This window comes from Macrobrachium nipponense, chromosome 12, assembly GCF_015104395.2.
Source record: "Macrobrachium nipponense isolate FS-2020 chromosome 12, ASM1510439v2, whole genome shotgun sequence".
NCBI lineage: Eukaryota > Metazoa > Arthropoda > Malacostraca > Decapoda > Palaemonidae > Macrobrachium > Macrobrachium nipponense.
In genome coordinates, this window is record NC_087205.1 from 22,372,986 (window position 1) to 22,394,685 (window position 21,700).

At 47.0% G+C, this 21,700-nt stretch overlaps 1 protein-coding gene across 1 annotated transcript in view; it reads right to left on the reverse strand.

The window, feature by feature from the left end:
• LOC135224411 (kelch-like protein diablo) overlaps nt 1-21,700 on the reverse strand; it is a 163,299-nt gene that overhangs the window by 114,746 nt on the left and 26,853 nt on the right. The window contains 1 exon segment of the mRNA XM_064263381.1: nt 10,911-11,045. Coding sequence (XP_064119451.1) covers nt 10,911-11,045 — 135 coding nt within the window.

Sequence of the window (21,700 nt, forward strand, 5' to 3'; positions counted from 1 at the left end):
GTGGGCTCTGCTGGTGGGAGCGGCAATCCTTCCGCAGGGTCATTATGCTGACGAATCAGCTTAATGACTTCTGCGAATTCCTCTGTATCTCGGGAGTAACCGCGTCTTGCGGAGTAGGACCGTCCAGTCCCTCCAACAAGAACAGATCCCGAGATACTCCTCCTTCAGAAGGAGGAACAGCGGCAGACCCCTGACGGTCGCCTCCAGCTAATTGCGCGTATGTCCTGGTCGGTCCTAGAACCGTGCCTGGTCCATACGGCGTCATAGCGGGATCGCGAGCGGCGCACCTCTCGCGATCACTCAGGTACCTCGCTCCTCCCGGTGTAGCCCGAGGAGGTTGAAGGTACAGGAGAGGCAGACCTGACGCTCCCCCTAGCTCGCTGGCAGGACCAGCGTGCTTGGAGGGCTGCTGCTGATCGTCAACCCGCGGTGGCGATCGAGCAGCAGGCCTAGCCTTTGCCGCTCGCCTGGGGCGAGAGGCTTGGCTGAGAACTTCGACGCTGATCTCTAGCGTCAGGCGAGCTGTTGCTGGTTACCGTCTCCGCCCGGTCCCGATGGGAGCGGCGTCAGGTGACCTGCTAGGCTCGCTGTCGCGGTGAGACTGGCGAGCGTCCTCTCGGCGCGTCGAGCCGCTGGTACCAGCCGTGGCTGGTACCGACGACCGCGGGGACCCCTTCCTCGCCTCAACCCGTGGCTGGTCAGCGACCGTCACGTCAACCCGAGCAGCCAGCTGGTCGCTGCGAGAGCGTCCACTGGACCTAGCGAGAGTCGTCTGCACGACACTCGCTAGTCTTCTGCTCCGCGCTTCGGTCTTGGCGGCGAGCGAGCTCGGGTGTCAAGACTTTGGCTGGACGGTCTCCCGCGGGAGACCGTCCACTCGGTACTTCTCGCTAACGAGAAGCCGAGGCGGATCCTGGTTTAGCGGCAGAACCGCTAGAACCAGGCGAGGAAGTGCCAGCCGAAGCTGGTACTCCCCTGGTCCCCGTCTTCTTCTCCTTGGTAGAAGAAAAGATGGGCCCTGTTCCCGAGGGAGCAGGAGGACCAGCAGAAGAGCTCCCCGAATCGCCGGAGCGAGACGGGCCCTTAGAAGGTCCCGAAGGAGCCTTCTTAGGGGGGAAAACCCGGGTTACCAGCTGGTCGCTGCAAGAGCGGCCGCTGGCCTGGCAAGAGTCACCTGAGCGTCTCTCACCAGCCTTCTGCTCCGTGCCGCGTCTTGGCGCCGAGCGAACTCTGGCGCCGAAACTTGGCTGCACGGTCTCCCGAGGAGAACGTATCACTCGGGATCTCTCGCGAACGAGAGACCGAGCCGGAACCAGGCGTAGCGGCATCGCCGCTAGCACCAGGCGAGGAAGTACCAGAGCTAACCGATACTCCTCTGGTCCCCGTCTATCTCTTCCTTACGGAAGGGGAGACGGGCCCCGCTCCCGAAGGAGCAGGAGGACCAGCAGAAGGACCCCCCGTCCCACCGGGGTGGAACGGGCCCTTAGAAGTTCCCGAAGGAGACTTCTTAGGGGGGAAGGCTTTCCTTCTTCTTCTTCGGCTTATGGGCCTTAGAAGTCGAAGGGGAAGAGGCAACAGCAGACGATGAAGACGAAGATGACAGCTTCCTCTTCTCCTCTTCCTCGTCAGCTCACGCAGGACAGTCGTCAGGTCCTCCATCCAGGAGGGAGCCGGGGCAGTTGCCGAAGCAACAGGGCCCGACTGCACCTGTCCGGAAGGACCTGGGACTGGGGAAGACACACCGTGGGCAGGACCAGCATGGACAGGCACAGGAATCAGGAGCGACAGGAACAGCAACCAGCTCAGGAGCGGCAGGAACAGCGGCAGCGGTAGACCCAGAAGGGACAGCCAAGCCAACAGCGGGAATCACATCAGCGGCAGGTACGGCAGGCCCAGCGATCGCCTCGTAGAATCATCGGCAGCCAGCGGAACCTGGGTCCTGGCGGCCGATCCAGGGGCGAGCTGCTGGAACAGCGGAAGTCTGGGGCAGGCAACACGAAGAAAACAGGCGGCGGCGGCCACCCCACCTCGGTACGGCTGCGGCCTAGTAGCGGCAGGACGGCGTCATCGACACAGCATGGGGAGGTGTAGACCAGGAGGGGGGGGGGGAGCAGCAATAAGCGGCCGTGGTAGTTAGTGGAGACCGCCCCAGACCTCGCTAGACGCTGCAGCAGCCCGTGGATGCTAGGCACGCCCTGCCTCCGCGGTGGTCCCATACCTGTCCAAGGTCGTCTCCCACGGATGTAGCACCTGCGGTAACATAGATAGATTAGTAAGAGGGGTTCCCTCACGCTACGGGGGGAAGAAGACATCCCCACCCCGAACGCAAGGAAGACCCAAATACAAAATACAACGAAGAAGCTGAGCGGGGGGCAGGAAGGAAGACGAAGAATCGGATACCAAGGGAGTCGCGGGAGAGCTTTCCGACGACTTCCTGGCAGACCTTCGCTTCCCCTACCCCCGCACAGCAGTGAAAAGTAATATGAAAATGAAAACAGAATACTGCCCTTGCGATTCATTCATAGAACTTAAAGGGGAAAAGATCAATTCCCGGGTAAGAACGGAAACTTGATCCAATAATATGATGCTATCATAAAATATATATGAAAATGAAACAGAATACTGCACTTGCGATTTCATTTCACATAAAAAATCGTAAGGATCAATTCCCGGGTAAGAACGAAAATTGATCCAAATTAAATTTCATGCAAATAAATAAATGAAAATGAAAAGAATATTGCAATTGCGAATCCACTTTCATTGCATTCTAATATACAAAATTAAAAGGCTCGTGCCCGAGCCGCAATCACCTCTCGGTAACGAACGCACAGGGCAAAAATATAATGAAAAGAGTACTTACATTTTTCAATTACACACTTTCGCCCAAAATACATGACTCGGCGCGAGCGCGCCCGCCCTCGGCACCGAGACATAATTCAAGGGATCAATTCATGAAAAGAGAGGAAATCGCCGCATCTACGGCGATAACTCCATGTTGGTTCATAATTAAGTAATGAAAATGAAAACAGTGTACTTACAGTTTCATTTTCAAGTCAAACAAACCATTAGTAGAAAACACTCGCCGCATCTACGGCGATAACTCCATGTTGGTTCATAATTAAGTAATGAAAATGAAAACAGTGTACTTACAGTTTCATTTTCTTTTTCAAATCAAACAAACCATTAGTAGAAAAACACAATATAAACAAAGCATACGACGATGAAGCGGGCAGAGAGCGATGACGAACACGTCCTTCACACCCACGGCGAAAAGTGATTTGTTTACCTCCCAGTCGCACGGCGCGCGGACTGTCGGACAAGCAGTTAACTACCGTTCTCCCCTTGTTCGAAGCTTACGACCGTTCCAGCTGCCGCTAGCTACTTCCTATTGTTAAAGGACCGATGGTTTGTATTACGTATCGGAACAAACACATTCTATGAGATTCACCTGCCTTCTATACTAAATTTTCAACTTTCTATCATTTATCTGATACAATGAAAATTATCAATTAACACTCAAATTATTTCATAAAAATATTTTCACTAGCAAGGTAGCAGGGAAAATAGAAAATTATTTATTTAAATACTATTTTAAATGTTTTCCTTAGTATACACTGTGCAACAGGATATATTAGAAAAAAACACATGACTCTCAATAAAAACTAAAGGAACATGTATACAGTATAAGAATATCAACCATAAATTATTCAGAGAATATCAGTTTTACAGTAAAAGATAGTTATTATTATTTTAAAAATGATATTGTCATGATACAATAAAGTTTGTTCATACTTACCTGACAGATATATATATAGCTGTATTCTCTGACGACCGACAGAATTTCAAAACTCCCGGCAAACGCAGTGGTCGGCTAGGTGGTTAGTACCATTCCGCCGCTGGGAGGCGGATACCGGGAACCATTCCCATTTTCTATTCAGATTTTCTTTACCACTGTCCCCTGAGGGGAGGTGGGTGGGTACTTGATTATATATATCTGTCAGGTAAGTATAAACAAACTTTATTGTATCATGACAATATCATTTTGTTCATGACACTTACCTGCCAGATATATATATAGCTGAATCCCACCATTGGAGGTGGGTAGGGACAGAATAGAAGGATTTTGGAAACATTTCACATGCAGATGATTGACATCTTGGTTCCCTACCTGTTAGCATAGCTGACTTCGTGATTACTGTCACCCAAGCCTGCTTCTGCTTAACTAGAATTTCCAGCAGTGACCTGTATAGCTGGATAGTTCTAGATGATCTGTCAACGGGAGCATGACCACAATGTGACTAGACCATATTGACCATACTGAAGACAACGAAGCATAATAAATACCACCTAACCTAGCCTCACTAAAGTTAGTCCCATAACTTTCAGGCTAATTAAAGGGAAGACCGCCTCAAGCGGCCAACCCTACGACCGTAAAAAAAACAAACCCATAATTAAAATCACACACATCCATTTTCTAAAGGATGGGGTTCGTATTGCTTCTCGTCCCCAATACTGTACCCGCGGAAATGTATGGTCCAAGCGAGTAGCAATTCTCATATGTCGCCTTCACATCTCTGAGGTAGTGTGAAGCAAACACAGAGTTGCTTCGCCAAAATGTGGCACCCAGGATATCACTGAGTGCCATATTTTTCTGAAAAGCCACCGAAGTAGCTACCGCTCTAACCTCGTGAGCATTAACTTTTAGCAGTTTAAGATCACCATCCGTGCAGGTTGAATGAGCTTCCCTGATGGTGTTTCTCAAGAAGAACGCCAGTGCGTTTTTAGACATTGGTAATTCCGGCCTTTTGACCGAACACCACAGGTTGTCTGACGGGCCTCTACATTGTTTGGTCTTTTCCAGATAAAATTTGAGAGCTCTGACAGGGCACAAAACTCTCCGGCTCTCGTCCGACGAACTCTGATAACCCCTTGATATCAAAGCTTTTAGGCCAGGGGTTGGATGGGTTTTCGTTCTTCGCTAAGAACGAGGGCTCAGCGAACACACCGCATTGTGTTCTCTGAAACCCAACCCATGTTTACTCATAGCTTGGATTTCGCTAACCCTCTTAGCTGTTGCCAAAGCGGTTAGGAAAATAGCTTTCCTAGTTACATCTTTCAAAGAGGCAGCGTGCATAGGCTCAAATGGGGCTGACATTAAAAACTTTAAGACAACATCTAAATTCCATGAGGGAATCTTGTCTCGTGGAGCTTTTGATGTTTCAAAGGACCTCAATAGATCGTGAAGATCTTTATCATTTGATAAATCCAAGCCTCTGTGTCGAAAGACCGTTGACAGCATACTTTTGTAGCCAATTTAATCGTTGACACTGAAAGTTTGTCTATCTCTCTAAGATGTAAGAGAAAATCAGCCAATCTGGCTCACAGAGGTCGTGGAGGAGGAAATATTTTGCCTTCTACACCAACCTCTGAAGACAGCCCACTTCGATTGGTAGACAGCTTGGGAAGATGTTCTTCTAGCGCTGGCAATAGCTCTTGCCACCGATCTTGAAAAACCTCGCGCTCTGGCCAACTTTTGGATAGTCTGAATGCAGTCAGACTCAGAGCGGAGAGGTTTCCGTGATACCTCTCGAAGTGGGGCTGTCTGAGTAGATCGATTTTTTCTGGAAGTGTCCTTGGGAAATCTACCAGAAATGACATGGCCTCTGTGAACAGTCGCTTGCAGGCCAAAAGGGGGCGATCAACGTCATTCTTGCTCCTTCCGACGCCGCAAAACTTCCTTATTACCTCTCCAGGAGTTTGAATGGAGGAAAGGCGTAGAGATCCATCCCCTTCCCAATTCCAAGCATGGCGTCTATTGCTATTGCTCCTGGGTTCTAGAACTGGAGAGCAGTAAATAGGAAGCCTCTTCGTTTTTGCTGTCGCGAAGAGGTCTACCAGTGGGCGTCCCCAAAGTTTCCACAACTTCCTTGCAGATCTCTGGATTGGAGAGTCCATCGTTTGGAAGCATTTGATGTTGACGGCTGAGGAGATCCGCACGAAACGTTCTGCTGTCCTGAAACGACCTCGTTAGAATCGTTACATTTCTCAGCTTCGCCCAAAGTTATCTGAACAGGGAGCGAGATAGAGTTCCTCCCTGTTTTTTGAGATATGCGAGCGCCGTGGTGTTGTCCGAGTTGACTTGTACAATTCGTCCCACAATCCTTGACTCGAAGCATTGAAGTGCCAAACGAATCGCCTCTAGCTCCTTGAGGTTTATGTGCCAGGACCTCTGTTCCCTCTCCAGAGGCCTGACACTTCTTCCTCCCCCAGTGTTGCTCCCCAGCCCGTCATGGACGCGTCTGAGAAACAACACTAGGTCTGGGCTCAGAACTTTGAGGGACATCCCTTCCGATAGCTTGACGGGATCGGACCACCATTCAAATGCTCTTTGATCGATTGAGGGATTCTCAAAATCTCGTCTAGGTCTTTCTTGTTCTTCCCAGTTGTCTGCTAGGAAAAAACTGAGCTGTCTGAGGTGCAGCCTTCCCAGAGAAACAAATTTCTCCAGCGAGGAAATGGTCCCCAGCAGACTCATCCATTCCCTCGCCGAGCATATTTCCTTCTCTAAGAAGACCGATACTTTCTCTAAGCATTTTAGCTGACGTTTTCTATGGATTGGAAATGCTTGAAAAGCCACTGAATCCATCTGAATCCCCAGATACACGATGGACTGTGTGGGAATCAGATGGGACTTCTCGAAGTTGACCAGAAGGCCCAGGTCCTTCGTCAGCTGTAATGTTGTATGTAGGTCCTCCAGACACTGTTCCTTTGACGTGGACCGGATCAGCCAATCGTCTAAATAGAGTGAGACTCTTATCTTTGAGAGATGGAGCCATCTTGCTACATTTCGCATCAGAAGCGTGAATATCATAGGGGCTGTACTCAGCCCGAAACAGAGAGCTCTGAATTGGAAGACCTGTCCTTTCAGAACGAATCTGAGGAACTTCCTGGACCGAGGATGTATCGGAACATGGAAATAGGCATCTTGGAGATCCAAGGACACCATCCAATCTCCTGGTCTCAGGGAAGCTAAAACAGCCTGCTTACGTCTAGGACAGGTCTCCATCCTCCCGAGTGCTTCGGAACAAGGAAAAGCCTGTTGTAGAAGCCTGGAGAGTTTCCGTGACACGACTCTTTCTACTGCTCTCTTTTTCCAACATTCTGATCCAAAAGGTCTAATAAGATCTGTTGGCTTTGAATCCTGATAAGAGGGCGAAAGGTCTAATTGGTTCTATGCTTTAATGGTGGTTTCGATAGAAACGGGTGATTTTGTAACCTTTCTCGATCACTTCGAGTGACCAAGAGTTCGCCCCTCTTATCCTCCATGCTTTGGTGAAACTAGAGCGAGTCTTCGCCCCGATGGTGTCTGGAGGGCCGAAAAGTCATTTCTTTCCCCTGGTTTTTGAGGGGGCTCTGCCCCTAGGGAAACTCCTCCCTCGCAGCAGCAGCTCTTGAAGAGGCTCTTCCACGAAAGGGCTTATAATTCTTCCTAGAAGCTTGCGTGGTTCTTGAAAGACATCTGATCAGCAGGACGTTTCGAAGACCGAGACAATAAGTCCTGCGTCGCTCGTTCTTGGAGATTTACTGATAAATCCTGTTTACCATCGATTGTGGAAAAAGATGAGCAGAAAAGGGAGCGAACAACAATTCTGCTTTTTGCGCTGGCGACACTGACTTAGCTGTGAAGCTACAGAAGAGTGCGAGTTTCTTCAGGACTCCCGACGCAAAATGTGATGCCAGTTCGTCGGAGCCATCTCTTACTGCTCTGTCCATGCATGACAAAATACTCGCTAAGTCCTCCAATGAGATGGAATCTGGGCTTCTAGACTGAACATCCAAGACGCCCAAACACCAATCTAGAAAGTTAAAAACTTCCAAAGTTTTATAAAGGCCTTTGAGATGGTGATCTATCTCCGACATTGTCCACGAAACTTTCGCTGATGCCAGGTAAGATCTTCTAGGAGCTTCCACTAAGTTGGCGAAATCCCCTTGTGCGGAAGCGGGGAATCTCAAACCTGCTTCCTCTTCTGTCTCGTACCACTTCCCCGATCTTCCACTAAGCCTTGTGGGGGGAAGTGCAAAAGAAGTCTTTGCCCTTTGTCTTTTTGGATTCCATCCAATCATGGATTCTTTTAAAAGCCCTTTTAGTCGAGAGCGAGGTGGCCATTTTGACAAAACAAAATTTTGGAGTCTTCCTTGCCTTCGAAGGAGGTAGTTGCGAAGGTGGAGAGAGAGGAAAACTGGAGCTCGGAACTTCTCGGGAAACAAAATCTTTTAAAAGACGATGTCAAAGTCTTATAATCCACAGAGGATGAGGTTGTAGGATCCTCCTCCTCTCCGAATCAGCCTCGCTTGACGATTTATTTTCTAATGGAGACATAGCCTTATTCTGCATTGAACGAGAAAGAAACCAAGAGTTTCACCTCCCTTTCGAACCGCCATAGGTTTTGTGTTTGAAATCAATTTGAAGAGGAGAGTCTGCTATGTTCTCCTAACCTTGACTTCTCTCCGAATTTTCCAAACTGACGTCATACGATTTCTCTTGACGAGCACTGATATTGTAGTTCCTACTACCTTGAAGCATATGGCGCTTAACCTTCTGACTAGCGACCTGTTCTTTTCTTCTCAGAGTGACTTTATGCATCGGACGCCTAGCGCCCTCAAAAGCGTCCTCATTTGCGTCCTGGAAAGCGTCCTCATTTGCGTCCTGGAAAGCGTCCTCATTTGCGTCCTGGAACGCGTACTGATATGAAGGACGACGAGCGTCCTTACTAGCACTACGCCTCGCGTCCTCAAAAACGTCCCTCATATTCATCTTCATATCTTCTTCTGAACTAATATCGTGCGTCTGAAGTCTCTCCAGCCGACGTTTCCGACCCCGAGCGTCCCGAGAAGCGTCCTTACGAGCGTCCTGGTTAGCAAAGCGTTTGTTTTGTTTGAATATTCTCTTCCTGTAAGTCAAGATCAATTCCTCCCAATTTTATTTCTGAGCGATCCTTCTGAACGTTCTTCGACTCTGGGAAAAGACGACGGCGGCCGCCTGTGCGGCACCTATTGTCTTTTTCTTTACCGCCAATACTTCTAGAGACTCTCTCAGCAGGACTGCTTGCGCGTTCCTGATTGAGTCGATGAGGTCTAGAAGGTGACGGATCAGACGAAGACGAAAGAACGAAGAGAAGCCGCAGGAGAAACGTCTAGATTTCTTGACGGGTAGCCAAAGATCTTTTTACGACTACGTGATCTTTCCTCTTTCTTGGCGAAAAACGTCTCCAACTGTTGACGAATCGCTTTGAGAGTCTTTTTGATGGTGAAGAAACCATATGATGGAATGAACCTTTGAGAAGAAGATGGGCGAGGGGACGCCTTCTTCCTTCTCTCCGGACTCGAATCAGGACGCTCAGAAAGCGTCCTAAATCTCTTGTGCGGGATACTGTCTTCGAAGTCTTCCGGAGAAGACCGAAGCGTAAATCGAGGCGGAGGACGCTCTCGATCTCCCGATGAAGCGTCCTCTTCCATCATACCTTTCCTAAGAGGGCGAGGAAAGACGATGGCCGCCAGTGCGACGTCTTACGTCTTCCTTACCACTCTCACTTGGAGAGCTGCGTACTCTTCCGTAAGACCTTTCCTAAGAGGGCGAGAAAGACGATGGCCGACAGTGCGACGTCTTACGACTTCCTTACCACTCTCACTTTGGAGAGGCTGCGTACTCTTCCGTAAGACCTTTCCTAAGAGGGCGAGGAAAGACGATGGTCGCTTGTGCGACACCTTACGTCTTCCTTACCACTCTCAGTCGGAGAGGTCTTCCGAGATTCCCACCCACGGTGAGGTGAGGACGTCTTGGAGAAGAGAAGCATTCCTTCAAAGTTCGAGCTTTGCGCGCGATCTTTAGGCAGCCTGGGATGCGTCTTCAGGATCTGCCGAAGGGACGCCAGACCGGTGTTTAATTCCCGTAACCCTCCTTCGGCCTTCGACATGTCCATTCCCTGTGTTCTGGGAGTCCGACAGAGGTCTCAACCTGGAGGCATTATAGGACCGATCTGACGCCCCCTCCACTTCACTAGGGGCACTAACATTATCACTACACTTTTGCACATTATATTGTAGCACTTTCATTTTCGATTCAAGGTTCCGAATCGATTCTAAAATGGTAGAAAGGGCATTCCCTTCTGTAACAAATCACTTCCTTATCTGAAGGAGAAATTATAGGGTTATGCGTAACATGTTTCTACATTTATGATAGATTGAGCAACTTACTTTGACTTTTAACAGAAGCACTCCTGGAGGAAGACCTCCTAATTCTGTCACGCTCAAGTCTACGAATGTAAGATTCATACGCCTTCCATTCGACATCAGTCAACACTTCACATTCTTTGCACCTATCATCCAACAAGCAAACATGCCCTCTACAATTCACACACACTGTGTGAGGATCTACCGAGTCTTTTGGTAGCCTCACCTTACATTCTTCTACACACACACCCTGAAACTAGTAGAACTAGATCCAGACATCTCAATTCTAAGAAAAATCAAAGCCAAAATCAAAATCCAAACCACAATAGCATATGCCAAATCACTAAGCCAAGTCCGAAACCAAAAGACAATCCAAATACTCAAGTGACAAATGAAGTTTTCGAAATCCTAAGCGGAGGTCTGTTTACCGACCGGCGACAGAAGAAAATCTGAATAGAAAATGGGAATGGTTCCCGGTATCTGCCTCCCAGCGGCGGGAATGGGTACTAACCACCTAGCCGACCACTGCGTTTGCCGGGAGTTTTGAAATTCTGTCGGTCGTCAGAGAATACAGCTATATATATATCTGGCAGGTAAGTGTCATGAACAAAATAACATTTCGTGAAAATTACAACAAAACTAGATTCAAACTATATTTTACTAAAAAAAATTTCACACACCTGGACATTGCTTTCTGTTATCATGATTGAAGAAGTATAAGCGTAATCAATGAGCAGAGAAACCATGTTGGCATCAACACCACTCAAAGTGATATGTTCCTGTTGTGACTCAGCTAAATTACTAAGAAACATTGCCTGGAAAATTTTAAACAATTCAGTTCATAATACTGTACATTAACCTATGCAAAAGGCAAAAATAGGATGCTCAAAAATGAAAAGTATTTGGTCATGACGTTGCTATCTCCAGCTGCTAGGGTGAAGAAATTTACTTAAAGCTTATCAACAATGACTTTCTTTGAATTAAGCTGGCCTCACACTAGGCATTTTTTTCTCGAGCAGCGAGCCGTTGCTGCCGAGAATGAAAAACCGGGAGCTTTTAGCTCGAGATTCTTGCTTCCGAACAGGACGGGAAGCAGCCAGCACGAGCCGCGAGCCACAGCATAGTGTAAACAAACAAGATGGCTGCTGCTGATAGGACGTACTCTCCTGAGCCACTCTTGAACCCACAAACGTTTTTTGTTACTCTTGCATTCACGTAAGTTTCCGAGAAATAAACCACTGCAGCGCATCTTGCAACAGTCCGACAATTTCTGGGCGCCATGATGATATCAGATGATCAGTTTTGTTTACTTTTTCCTACGGCTCCTCGAAACCACGAGTTCCTAGTGTGACGATACAACACTTTTGCTCGCGAGCATCGGCTGGATGCTGGCCAAAACCACGAGCAAGAAATGACTAGTGTGATACCAGCTTTGCAGTATGTCAACTTGGTAGCAGGAAAACGGATAATCCACACTTAAAAGCTAAGTTCTCTAATACAATTGCTGATATCCATTTAAATACAAAATGTAAGAACGTATGGATAGGTGTTTTTACTGAGCTTCCTATATACCAGATGCATGACGAGGATCTAACTTTACAAACTCATAATCAGTACAAGCTATTTATACATATTGTACAATCCTTCAATATGAAACAAACATATTTACTTACCAACACAAATCATAAAAAATAAATATTATCATCAATCATGTACAGTAATACCTCAATCTTACAAGATTCAAGTTGTGCGGCACATGAACTTTTCATTGGAACCTAACTACTTGGCATAGGCGATTGTTTCACAGAGACGCAACATTTGCAAAATCCTCGAGAAACCCTTCAGAAGTATTCATGTATGTTTAATTTATGAAGTAATTTACAAATCTTCATGCTTATATGTGTAATATCTATATGAAAAATTTTATTATTTTTATTTATGTACATGCATATATATATGACACAAAGGTAATTACAGCACACACAGTTAGTATAATTTTACTTACAGCACATACAGTTAGTGTACTTCTACAGGATATGATACCCATTCACAAAGTTACTGCACTTTTCAAGGATGATACCCCTGCAGAAAGTGTTTGTTTAATTTTTGAAGTATATTTTTAAGTTTTCATGCCTTCAAGTGTAAAATCTGTATTGAAAATTTGTATTGTTTATATTTTTGTACATAAATATGATACAAAATCAGAAGTTACTTCATTATATCCATTTATAAAGTCTTTGTCACCAGGACAACACATGACCTCGAGATGAGGATGCTCAGTCATGCTGGTTTGATAAAATGAATTCAATAACATACTAAAACACATAAGAGACATAACTAAGAGTTGCATTTGTGTGAAAATTGCTTTGTTAACCTTGGAGAAAAGTGCTGGTGTAATTTGCATTACATATAATTACAGCATGTACAGTTAGTGTACTTTTACAAGATGTGATATCCATTCACAAAGTTACTGCATTTTTAAAAGATGTGATACTCCTGCAAAAAGTGTTTGTTTAATTTTTGAAGTATTCTATAAGTTTTCATGCTTTTAAGCATAAAATCAACATGGAATATTTTGTATTATAGTCCCACATTTTTAATAAGCATATGTATCTCTCTCTCTCTCTCTCATTCATAGTTAGAGCTTACTCATATTTTTACAGCTTATTATTTCCCTGTACGTCTTTACCTGTACAGTATATAATTTTGAATAGATTGAATTTTACCTTTACCCTCTATAAACATTACGAACATGTTTCTTTTTTTATTGAATAATGAACCTTCGTCGTGACTGTAACATATGAAGTTTACCCAGTGACGCAAAGAAAACCCCAATTGTCTCTGTGAGTGAAAAAGAAAATGAAATTACATGAATTAGGGGTAATATTAGTATATGTACGTAACTATTGTAAATGAGCTAGTGTGGCAAATACAGTACAGTAATACTTCCAACTTACACAAGATTAGGTTCCAGAACCCCTTGCACAAGGCGAAGATTTACATAAGTTTGGTAAGGTCACTAAAAATGCTAATAAATACTTATTTCTAGTTTAAACACTAAATATGACCCTGATCATGATCCCAAAGCATTAAGCTAACTTTTAAATGAAATTAAAATTAGTGTAATTTAATTTACAAGTTTGCTTAATACATTACCCTTAAAAAGATATAAATGATTGACTTTGAAATTGATGCACAAATACAGTTTTATACTACAGTAATACCTCAAACTAATGCGAAGTTAGGTTCCAGATCCTCTCACGCAAGGTGAAGTTTCGCGTAAGTTTGGTACGGTCTTTAAAAATGCTAATAAGTGCTTACTTCTAGAGTTTGAACACTAAATATGACCCCAATCATGCTCCCTAAATATCAAGCTAACTTTCAAATGAAAATTAAAGTTACTGTAATTTCATTTGAATTTTAGGTGAATACATTACCCATGAAAGAAATAAATGGTTGGTAAAAATATAAGTGTGTGAAGATTACATACATTACAACATAGTTCTCTCTTCTTTCCCCCTTCCAACCAACCAATCTATTTTTAGTAATCTTCTCAACCACTTTGTTACCCTGACTATGAGAGAGAGAGAAAGAAAAGAGTAGTCTTTACATAAGTATTAAGCTAACCTTTAAATGAAATTAAAGTTCCTGTAATTCCCTTTAAAATTTAGCTTAATACATTACCCTTAAAAAGGGAAATAAATGGTTGGTAAAAATAATGTGAAGATTACATATGCGGAGAGATAGATTGAGAGAAATTATTATTTTCATTATTTAATGTTATTTAATTTACACATAAAAGCTTGAAAATTATGAATCACTACATAAAAAAATATTGAACAAACACCTTTGCAGGGTTTCTCCAGGGATTTGAAAATGTTGCGTTTGCATTCGCATGTCTGTTAAATACTCACGTATGATAATTAGTTAGGTTCAAATAAAAAGTTGGTGCTATTGTGAATTGGTGTAATTCGAATCGTGTAAGATTGAGGTATTACTGTATACTAAAGTTGCCCCTAATTCATGGGATGAAATTTTCTTTTTCATTCAGAGTAAAAGACATACAGAGAAATATGTAATAAGTTGTAAAAGTAGAATGTGTGAGGTCTAACTACAAACAAAAGCGAGAGAGAGAGAGAGAGAGAGAGAGAGAGAGAGAGAGAGAGAGAGAGAGAGAGAGAGAGAGAGAGAGAGAGAGAGAGCTAAACAAAGTATCTTTATCTATCTATCCATTAATTTCTTACAATCCATTCTACTCTTTGGAGAGAGAGAGAGAGAGAGAGAGAGAGAGAGAGAGAGAGAGAGAGAGAGAGAGAGAGAGAGAGAGAGAGAGAGAGAGCTGAACTAAGTATCTATTTATTTATCTACCTATCTATCTATCCATTTCTCACAATTTTACCCTTTGGTGAGAGAGAGAAAGAGAGATTTCAGTATCCTTTGTATGGCAACATCTTTTACCCTTACAGTCAGAAATATAAGTAATTTAACATTTTGACTGGGTCACCCCCACGCCCCAACCCTTAAAACCTTTTACAACAGATTGGGGATGATATGACAATTTGTCCAAAATTGCATTTTTCCTAACTATACAAACCTGAGGTCCTTTTACAATAGGAAGGTACTAGCGGCAGTGGATAGGTCGTAAGCTTTCGAACAAGGGGTTTCGGTAGTTAGTTAACTGCTTGTCCCGACAGGCGCGCGCGCGCCGACTGGGAGGTAAACAAATCACTTTTGCTTTTGGCCCAAGCAAAAAACTGCAGAGTGAGGGGTGGCGCATGAGGTGGGGCTATGTGTAAAAGGACCTCAGGTTTGTATAGTTAGGAAAAAATGCAATTTTGGACAAATTGTCATTTGTTCCGACACGGCATACAAACCTTCGGTCCTTTTACAATAGGAAGACTCACTTCTTGGTGGGAGGAATCTGAGTCTTTTGTGAACAGACTGGTGTTCGCCCAACCTTGGAAGTCTCCCTGGTCGTAAGAGCGAGGGAGGGATCCAAGCCTCTGTCCGATTGATCGGGCGGTGTGCACCGCAGGATCAATGGTCAGACCTCTGGACCGAGAGTACTAAGAGAGAGGCAAGCGTATCTCTTCGTACCAGCAATGTAAGAACTTGGTTCCTGTACAGGAGCAAATATTAAAGTCATGGGGTTTGACTCTTGTAGGCATCCACTTCCCCCCCCTTGTAGGAGGAAGTGGTGGATATCTGCTCCTATCCCTAGTGAAAGGGATAGGATGGGGGCTCTGTCATATAGCTCACCTGCATCTCGTCCTCATCCAGGTAGTGACGGACCGTGGCCCTCTGCCCACAGTAGAGGAGGAGGAAAAGATGAGAAGAGGGAGCCAGTCACTCACTCACTCGCACATCCATCCACACAGTCACACCAGGACTCGATGCTGTTTCAGCCTGCGAGGGTCTGGGTTAGCTACACAACTTGTTGAGCAGCCACCACGGGTCCCAAGGAAAAGGTATCCAAGGACCTGTGGGCAATATCCCGAAGGTAGAAGGACGTAAAGGTAGTCTGGTTAGACCAGACCCCGCCTTCAGGACCTGCGCCACGGAGAAGTTCTTACGAAAACGCCAACGAGGGGCCAATACTTCTGACTTCGTGAGCTCTCGGACGGGACGTACGGATGTCGTCACTACCATCAGCCTCATACGCCCTCCTGATGACCTCACGCAGCCAGAATGAAAGAGTGTTCTTGGATACTTCTTTCTTGGTTACCCCGGTGCTAACGAAGAGGCGTCGACACTCACCGGCCTGAGGTGTCGAGTTTTCTTCAGATAGCGCCGTAGCGCCCCTCACAGGACAAAGCAGCATCTCATCCGCATCATTATCGGTGAAGTCCATTAGGGAGGGAATCGTGAAGGACTCGAACCTGTCGTCAGGGGGGGACCGACGGTTTCTGAGTCTTCGCAACGAAGTTCGGGACGAAATCGAGCGTCCACAGATCCCCATCCCTGGAGTGTCGTACAATCATAGGAAAGACCATGAAGTTCCCTACTCTCTTCGCCGATGCCAGGGCCAGCAAGAAGAGGGTCTTGAGGGTCAGATCCCTGTCTGACGACTCTCGGAGTGGCTCGAACGGCGTTCGAGTCAAACTCCTAAGGACGAGAGTCACATCACACGCAGGGGGCCTGAGTTCCCTGGGTGGGCAAGACCTTTCGAAGCTCCTCATAAGCAAGGAGATCTCGAACGAGTTCGAGATGTCCAATCCCCTCAGTTTCAGGACGAGAGCCAGGGCAGCTCTGTATCCTTTGACTGTGGGGACTGAGAGGAGCTTCTCTTGGCGAAGAAAAAGAAAACGAGGAAATCCGCTACCTGCTGAAGAGTGGCTCTGAGAGGAGATAGACCCCGTCTACGACACCAACCACAGAAGACGGCCCACTTCCCCTGGTACACAGCTGCAGAGGACTGACGGACGTTTCCAGCCATCTCTGTTGCTGCGCTACGAGAAAAGCCTCTCGTTCGCAAGAGATGGTGGATAACAGCCAGCCGTGAAGACGTAGGGACTGGACTGCTCGGTGGTACCGCTCGACGTGTGGCTGGGCGAGAAGGTTGTGCCAAGGGGGAATCTCTCTCGGTTCTCCTGCGAGAAGAGCCAGCAGGTCCGGATACCAAATGGCCTGTGGCCATTTGGGAGCCACCAGGATCATCCTGAGATTCGGGGTGACCAGTGCTCGACTGATCACCTTGCGAATCAGGCTGAACGGGGGAAAGGCATAGACGAAGAGGTTGTCCCACGGGTGTTGGAGAGCGTCCTCTGCAGCTGCCCATGGGTCCGGCACGGCTGAGAAGAAAACCTGGAGCTTTCTGTTGTGCCAGGTGGCGAACAGATCCACGACTGGTCGCCCCCACAGGTCGAAGAGCCTTTCCGCCACGTCCTGGTGTAGAGACCACTCGGTCCCTATCACCTGATCCCGACGGCTGAGCGTGTCTGCTACTACATTCCTCTTCCCTGGAATGTAGCGTGCCGACAGCTCTATTGAGTGTGCCTCGGCCCACTCGTGCACCTGCCAAGTCAACTGGTACAACGGGAGAGACACTAGGCCCCCCTGTTTGTGACGTAGGCCACTACCGTGGTGTTGTCGCACATCAACACCACTGAGTGTCCCATCAAGCGGTCCTGGAACTCTTGGAGAGCGAGGAACGCTGCCTTGAGTTCCAGTACATTGATGTGAAGGTGCTTGTCGTTCTCGTCCCACACTCCTGAAGTCAGCAACTCCTCCAGGTGTGTGCGCCCCATCCCTCGGTCGATGCGTCTGAGAACAGCTGCATGGCCAGGGGGGGGAGTGCGCAGAGGCACTCCTAATTAAGAGGTTCCTGTCGTCCAGCCACCAGGCTAGGTCCTGCCTCACCTCCGGTGTCAGTGACACTGGGAAAGCTGGGGGATCCGTCGCCTGTGACCAACTCTCCTTTAGTCTCCACTGAAGAGACCGCAGGTGAAGACGCCCGTGAGGGACTAACTTCTCGAGTGACGACAGGTGTCCGATCACGACTTGCCATCGCTGAGCTACCTGTTCCTGCCGAGCCAGGAACTGGTTGGCTGCCTCCCTGAATCTGCTGATCCGCGAGTCTGCGGGGAAGACTCGCCCTGCTACCGTGTCGATCAGCATACCCAGGTACTTCATCCTCTGCTTGGGCTCGAGATCGGACTTTTTGAAGTTCACAACGATCCCCAGATCGCGACAGAACTCGAGCAGTCGATCCCTGTCCTGTAGCAACTGCGAGCGGGGGGAGCTCGCCAGGACTAACCAATCGTCGAGATACCTCATCAGACGTATCCTGTGCGAATGGGCCCAAGCAGACACCAGAGTGAACACTCGCGTGAACACCTGTGGGGCGGTTGAGAGACCGAAGCAAAGTGCCCTGAACTGGTACACCGTCCCGTCGAGGATGAAGCGGAGGTACTTTCTGGAGGACTGATGAATGGGTATTTGGAAATACGCATCCTTCAAGTCCACTGAAATGACAATTTGTCCAAAATTGCATTTTTCCTAACTATACAAACCTGAGGTCCTTTTACAATAGGAAGGTACTAGCGGCAGCTGGATAGGTCGTAAGCTTTCGAACAAGGGGTTCGGTAGTTAACTGCTTGTCCGACAGGCGCGCGCGCGCGACTGGGAGTAAAAACAAATCACTTTTGCTTTTGGCCCAAGCAAAAACTGCAGAGTGAGGGGTGGGGTGGCATAGAGGTGGGGCTATGTGTAAAAGGACCTCAGGTTTGTATAGTTAGGAAAAATGCAATTTTGGACAAATTGTCATTTGTTCCGACACGGCATACAAACCTTCGGTCCTTTTACAATAGGAAGACTCACTTCTTGGTGGGTGGAATCTGAGTCTTTTGTGAAACAGGACTGGTGTTCGCCCAACTTGGAAGCCTCCCTGGTCGTAAGAGCGAGGGAGGGATCAAGCCTCTGTCCGATTGATCGGGGGTGTGCCACCGCAGGATCAATGGTCAGACCTCTGGACCAAGTACTAAGAGAGAGGCAAGCGTATCTCTCGTACCAGCAAACAAGAACAAGTTCCTATTTGCAAGAGGCAACAACGTTATGGTTTGTCTCTTGTTGGCATCCACTTCCCCCCCACCCTTGTATGGAGGAGTGGTGGATATTCGCTCCCATCCCTAGTGAAAGGGATAGGATGGGGCTCTGTCGAGTAGCTCACCGGCATGGCTCGTCCTTATCCAGCAAGGTGATGACGTATCCCTCTACCCACAGGTAGAGGGGTAGAAAAAAAGATAGGAAGAGAAGCCAGTCACTCTCTCATTCACTATCTATTCTTACAGTCACACCAGGACTCGATGCTGTTCAGCCTGCTAGGGTCTGGGTTAGCTAGACAACGTGTTGAGCAGCCACCACGGGTCCTAAGGAAAACGATCCAAGGACATGTGGGCAATATCCAAAAGGTAGAAGGAGGTGCCAGTGGTCTGTTGTACCAGACCCCTGCCTTCAGTACCTGCGCCACGGAGAAGTTCTTGTGTAACTCGAGGGAGTGTACTTCTAGGTCATCTTGGTGCTGACGAAGAGTCTTCAACACTCAGCTGGGATGTCGAGTTTCTTCAGAAAGCGCGGTCGCGCTTTCACAGGACAAAGCAGCATCTCCTTCGCATCGAAGGCGGTGAAGTCCATTCAGGGAGGGGATTGTGAAGGACTCTAACCGATCGTCAGGAACCGAAGGGTTCAGAGTCTTCGCTACGAATTCGGTACGAAATCGAGCGTCACGAATCCCCATCCCCTGGATGCTTGACTTCGCAGGAAAAGTCATGCAATTACCTCAGAGGAAAAGAAGGGAATTGTCGTATGACCTATCCCTTCTTCTCGACTTCGGTGATGTCCTGTACCCATACTGGTCTATCCATCTGCAGCGAAGTTGTTGTTCTCGGTAGTGGATAGGACACCGACACTCAATGGTGGTGTCGTCGATGGTAATGGGTACTGTGACAAGCCGTTAGGACGAAGAAAAGATTGTTATGGAACAACAACCGAACTAAGTCCACAGCGAAGTTCGTAACAGACTTGGGCGCTCTGACAGCTGCCTACTGACTGCGTTCGGTAGGAGGCAAGTCGTCCAAGCACCCGAGCAAGTCACGTGACCTTCGCCTTAACAGGGTTATGCCAAGAGACTAAACAAATAATTTGTTCGTCACCGATGCCAGAAGGCAAGGTGATGACTCTCTTAAGGCATGTGCCCAACAGGCGAAAGTCAATTGCCTTTCTAGAGACCGAGGTCCTTGATGGCAAGATATCTCATAGTATAGTTGATTCTCGGGTAAGGAGAAACAACACTTTGTGACGTTGAAGACGAAGGTGTACAGAAAATGCAACCTACGTCTCACAGCTGAACCGAGAGAAGGATTCTCAAGATTCTGAACCTGTGCTACAAAAGACTGAGAACGCTAACCGCTATTGATTGCTGTCCGGTGAGGATCGTAGTTGCAATAAAAGCGGAGCGCTTCCAGTAATGAAGACAGGGAACTACTGCCTGAAGAACTGCTTCTCATGGGCTGAACATTTGGAAGTAGAGCTGTCAGGTCGGAGAGTAGGCGATGTCTTCTGACATATCTGTTAATTGGGCGGGGCGAGCAATGAAATTGCACACCTACGAATACGAGATATTTTGAAGACAAACTCAGATGTCTGCAAAAATCATTCGCATTATCGCAGTGCGATGCAGCGGTTGACTAGTACAGACTTCTGTTACCGTGCGGTAAACAGAAAGATGAAAGAGTCCAAGAGATATCTCTGTTGAAAAATTCTCGCAATGTCGAAGGCGATGAAATCGAGCGTCACAGCAGTAGATGGTCCTTCATTATTGCGAGAATCCAACCCGTTAATCAGAGACCTAAGTCCATGATTGTTGGGCAGAGATACGGTTCGGTAGTCAATCCAACCAGGGGAGAGAGAGACGTAACCGACCGTGCATCTCCGAGACCTAGCTGATACTGAGCCGCTATCAGGCAGTTCAATACGCAGTAGCTCTCGGTGACTCGTCTCCTGAGTTGCCAGGTAATCCATTATTCCACGAAGGAATGCGTTCGGCTAGAACCCATCGAGCATAAAGAATACGCTCGAGCAATTATATTTAAACCGAAACGGATTTCGGTAAATACAAAAAGCTGATTTGGTGTTGTCATGACAATACCAAGTATCTAAAATCGAAACTGATAACTGCTGGGAGGTTGCAGGCAACCCCGAGTTGCAGTTCAATTAAGTACAATTCGTCTCGGTCACAAACCGTAGAGTAACTACGGTATGCGCCTACCCCACGGACAATTCAACTGTTAAAGAATCATGTCGCGAGGGTAATATACGTAGTATATTTGTAGGTTCTGTACCACGACCTCCATCCTAAAATCTTTTCCCCTCGAGGAATGAGAATAAGGATTGGAGATCGACCGCCTTCGTTCTCTAGTGAAGAGAGTGAAGGAGAAGTCTTTCCCAAAGGAAAGCTTCAATGGTGAACAGAATACCGAAGACGATAGTTCAAGCCAAACTGGAAGTTCCCGTCCGTTCTTCTCTATTCCAGGTTAAGCGCCTACTGTGAGATACTCTTCTTTCAGCAGCAGTCTTCTTCCAAATGCTAGAAATTACAGGAATTCGAGCATAAGCGAGGTTCCCGATTATCGTGTAACAATTATCGGGGATTCTCGCTCACTTTGGACCGTGGTCTCGCTAAGTGTTGGAGATCGTAAAAAAACTCGAACACTCTGAGTGCGCTAGAAATTCCGTAGAATTCTAAGCACTCTGCGAAACCCCCCACCGAATTCGTCAGACGATAATCGGCTGGTGGTCCTCTCGATTCCCGTAGAAATCGAGAAAGGGGCAGGATCCCTCCTCAATGACCGGGGCTACGTCAGGTAGGACCCGAAGGTCCCCCGGTAGCGCAGCCCCTAACGGGGATCGGGATACAGAGAAATCTCTGTAGGATCCCTCCCCTTTCCCTCGTAGCCGTAAGGAGAGAGGGAAT